At 38.5% G+C, this 4,137-nt stretch overlaps 1 protein-coding gene across 1 annotated transcript; it reads left to right on the top strand.

Moving 5' to 3' along the window:
• Positions 1–3,000: 3,000 nt before the first annotated feature.
• On the top strand, positions 3,001–3,845 carry LOC132309992 (uncharacterized). Its single transcript, XM_059808233.1, has 2 exons — positions 3,001–3,353; positions 3,443–3,845. Exons 1-2 carry the CDS (start codon positions 3,001–3,003, stop codon positions 3,843–3,845), a joined length of 756 nt encoding a protein of 251 aa, XP_059664216.1.
• Positions 3,846–4,137: the final 292 nt, after the last annotated feature.

Raw genomic sequence — 4,137 nt, 5'->3', positions numbered from 1 at the left:
CAAACGATAAATAAATTTACAGAATTAAAACCAAAACTAAAATAAGAAAGAACATCATATGTAGTCGGAAGAGTGAGTAACAGTCTCTGCTCAGCACGATCAAGTCTACGACTGGAACTGTCGAACACCTGAAAAATAGAAGTGGGTCAGGCCCACGAACAAGTTCTATCCTACAACAATCCAAACAGAGACTCGATACGCATGTACATCCTAACCAATTCAACAATAACTAATAGTCCGTAGATATATATATATATATATATATATATATATATATATATATATATATATATATATATATAATCACACTACAGGACTCTCACTAGACTACAGGCCCATCTCAACCTGCCTAGTAGGCACCATGCAAAACGCACCTGAGGTGGGCATGACTACCTAGACCTAGTAGGGTACACATCTAACCATCATAGCCAGCTATGCATTCCAATGCATATACGCTCCTTAGCTAATGACTCTGAGACTCAGGCTCATATCGTGGCACCATAAAAATAGATTTAAATTCCATCAGAATCCATAGTAGTGCCGCTCAACTAGTTGTTGCCATGACACTACAAATTCATAGGATTTAACTTTTAGTTAATCCATTCCTTAATCCAGAATAGGTAGTACTTAGCGTTCTTTTTGAGCTAATCCCCCTAGTATGTCACCATCCCATACCGGTGCACACAAACCATCCATTCAGCATTGATAATATATATATGACAGTATAACATATCAATATCAACATATCCAATCATAAGCATACAAGAATGTTTAACCAGCATGCTTGTTCAATACATCCAGTACCCGATTCTCTAACAAATTTTAAATGCAGCGAATAAATATAACCATCCTGTAACTTACAATAAGCATAATAATAATATTAACAGTGTTTACATGCTTACTTGTGATTACTCCACAACATCCCACAAGTTAACATAAACAATTCTCGGTAAACATCAACGAGTTTCTTATTAAGCATTAACTGAATTTATATTAGTTAACAGGCTTAATATCTTACCACTGTTATATGATTTACATATCAAACTCCTAATTCAATTGCTAAATTTAAAAATAAGCAACTTGAATTGTCCGTAAAAATATCGTCACACAACTTTTTTAAGTGTTCCCGACCGTTCCTACCTATGCATAACAGAAAGTTATCATACCTGACCTGCTTATTTTTCATAATACTGTGATAGGATTTAAACCTCAAATACGTTAAATCAATTGCTAATTAAATATGAGCAACTTGAATCATTCACATCCCAACCAATGTAGCAACTTTCTAAGGAGTCTCCTACTATGTCCTACCTTTGCTTCCTAGGATTTATTCTGTGTTACCATAACTTCCAAGATGTCAATATGAGTTTAATCACAACTGAACAACCCTAGAACAACCCCTAAATAAAACTGGAATTATTAAAACCCAACCACAATAGCCCATACACACGTAGAAAACCAAAAATTGCAAAACCTTTTGAAGGAGCAGGCTCCAACCAAGTTGGAGCCGCCTCCAACCCACTTGGAGCCGCCTCCAAACCACTTGGAGCCCCCTCCAAGTCATTTTGAGCCTGCTCCAAAACCTTTTGGAGCCGCCTCCAACTTCCTCTCCCCCCTATTTGCTTCTTCTCTCCAACTGTGTCCTCTCCGGCGACGACCAGTTCATCCGTCCTAAATTACAAAGGCTACTACTGGTTAAAGTTATGTCCCAGTGTGATCTAAAGACAGTTTAATACCTTAGTCATTCACCGACAACAATCAAAACAAGAGTTACGTAACAGGAAGTTAGAACGAGCAATTTACCATTCAAGAACCCACCCTGTTTTAAGTGAATCAATTATGTGAACCAGAGTAATATTAAAACTTCCTAGAGTGTTATAAACTAATTCAATTCTTTATAGATCAGTTTACATGAATTATACATCCAGTTACACGAATTAATTTATGAGTTTCTTAAACGAAGGATTATATAACAAGCAGTAACTCATGGCTACGTTCAGTTTAAATATAATAGAGATATGCAACCCAGTTTACTTTTAATCCTTATACATTCCTGGAATTGTGTTAGATATGCAAAAAACACGAGCTTAAGGGAAAGAGTTAGGAATAGAACTTGCCTTTGAGGTTTGGGTTCAAAACCTCTGCGTTGTCTTCCTAAATTCTCCGGTGACTCCTACTGTCCTCAACTCCTCTATTTCCTCTTTGGTTCAACACACGAACAAACACTTCTTTACCAAACCCTAGGTTTCCTCTCTGTTTTCCTCTTAAACCTCTCTCTGTTTTGCTCTGCCTCCAAGTACATGTATAGGGTTCTAAAACCCTTGGCAGATTATATATGTATATATATATAGGCTTATGAAAAACTCAACCCTAATTCTAATTGTAATACAAGAATACAACCGAAAAAATAATTAATTCTATACTAAGTCGGCTATATAAAAACGTGACTACCCAGAAACAAAACCCTAAATAAACAATTGAAACAAATAAAACTAATTTAATTAAACAACCAATTAATCAACCAATTAAATTAAAACAAATAAACAATTAATTTAAATAAAGTTAAATCACAATTAAATAATTACAGCAAAAAAAAAATCCACAATTAAAGCAAACCAAATAAACCATTTCAATTAAACACTTAATCAATTAAGCAACAAAACACATAAGTCACATAATTAAATAAAAATGCGATAAAAATCAAAATTAAATTCTCATTTTATCCTTTTGAAAACTAGGGGTATTACAGGAATTCCTGAGGATCGCCTGGTCAAGGAGTCCGTTGAAGTAGCAGGATTTGGCAACGATCTTCGCTGAATGATGGGTTACGTTAATGTCGATTTAGCTGTCAATAAATTCCAAGCCTCTACCAAAGTCCATGTCATCGATAGTGATACATCTTATCATATCTTATTGGGACGCGCATGGATGCATCGCTTTGGCATTGTCCCTTCTACTTACCATCAATGCTTCAAAGGAATTTAGAACAACAAAGTGGTCATGGTCCTTTGCTCTGATCGTCTCTTTGCCACCTTTGAAGCCCATTACACCGATGCATTATTCTTCAACGAACTTGATGACTGTGCACAAGACTGCGACCCTACCATTATCAGCACTCCCTTACCTACCTGGGCTGATGCCCAGAAAGGCATATTCCACCCACCAGCTCTAGTTCAGACCAGCGACCCGTCTCCTCAATGGTCTTGTCATCTACCGTTTATGAAGCTGCCCGGGGTCAGTAGAGGTTCACTCTACTGCCCCCCAGAGTACCAACCTCGGATCCTTGAGAAAGCACTGCTGCCGGACCTTGTTGAAGTTAATCTTGCCCGTCCCAACGAGCAGCCTCGCATTACGTTCCTCTCGAGTACCCTCAACTCTCAAAATCATTCTCACCTGTCTCTCTCATACAGGAATTTCACGATATCTTTTCATAGACATACAGTGAAATGCCGGGTCTCCATCCTTCATTGGTATCGCACTACCTTAACGTCTTACCCAATGCTCGACTGGTTAAGCAGGGCTCGCGCACATTTCGGCCAGAACTTGAACTGCAGATCAAGGAGGAGGTCCAAAAGTTACTAGATGCAGGTTTTATTAAGCCTATCATCCACCCCACCTGGTTGGCCAATATCGTCCCAGTTCAAAAAAAGAACCGCCAGATAAGGGTGTGTGTCGATTTTCGAGATCTCAACAAGGCATGCCCCAAGGATGATTTCCCCTTGTCCATCATTGACACCCTCATCAATGGTACTGCAGGTCATGAAATGTTCTCTTTCATGGATGGCTTTAGCGGTTACAACCAAATTCGTATGGCTACTGGTGATGCGGAGAAAACAGCCTTTTGAATGCCCCTTGGTAACTTCCACTATACTGTTATGCCCTTTGGTTTGAAGAATGCAGGTGCTACTTATCAGCATGCAATGACTGCCATCTTCCATGACCTACTTCATCACAATCTCGAAGATTACGTGGACGATCTGCTTATCAAATCCAAAAAGGCAACTAACCACTTTTCTGACCTGCGGCAGGTGTTTGAGCGTTGCCGACAATACAATCTGAAAATGAATCCAATTAAGTACGCTTTCGGTGTGAATCATGGTAAATTCTTAGCCAAGTCTAAAGCAATCATTGATATGC

This window comes from Cornus florida, unplaced genomic scaffold (genome assembly GCF_030987335.1).
Source record: "Cornus florida cultivar Cherokee Brave unplaced genomic scaffold, ASM3098733v1 CherokeeBrave_3.0.0_Hap2_Chr05, whole genome shotgun sequence".
Taxonomy (NCBI): Eukaryota; Viridiplantae; Streptophyta; class Magnoliopsida; order Cornales; family Cornaceae; genus Cornus; species Cornus florida.
Note: the sequence above shows the minus strand (reverse complement) of the source record. Positions and strands in the feature narration are given on the sequence as shown.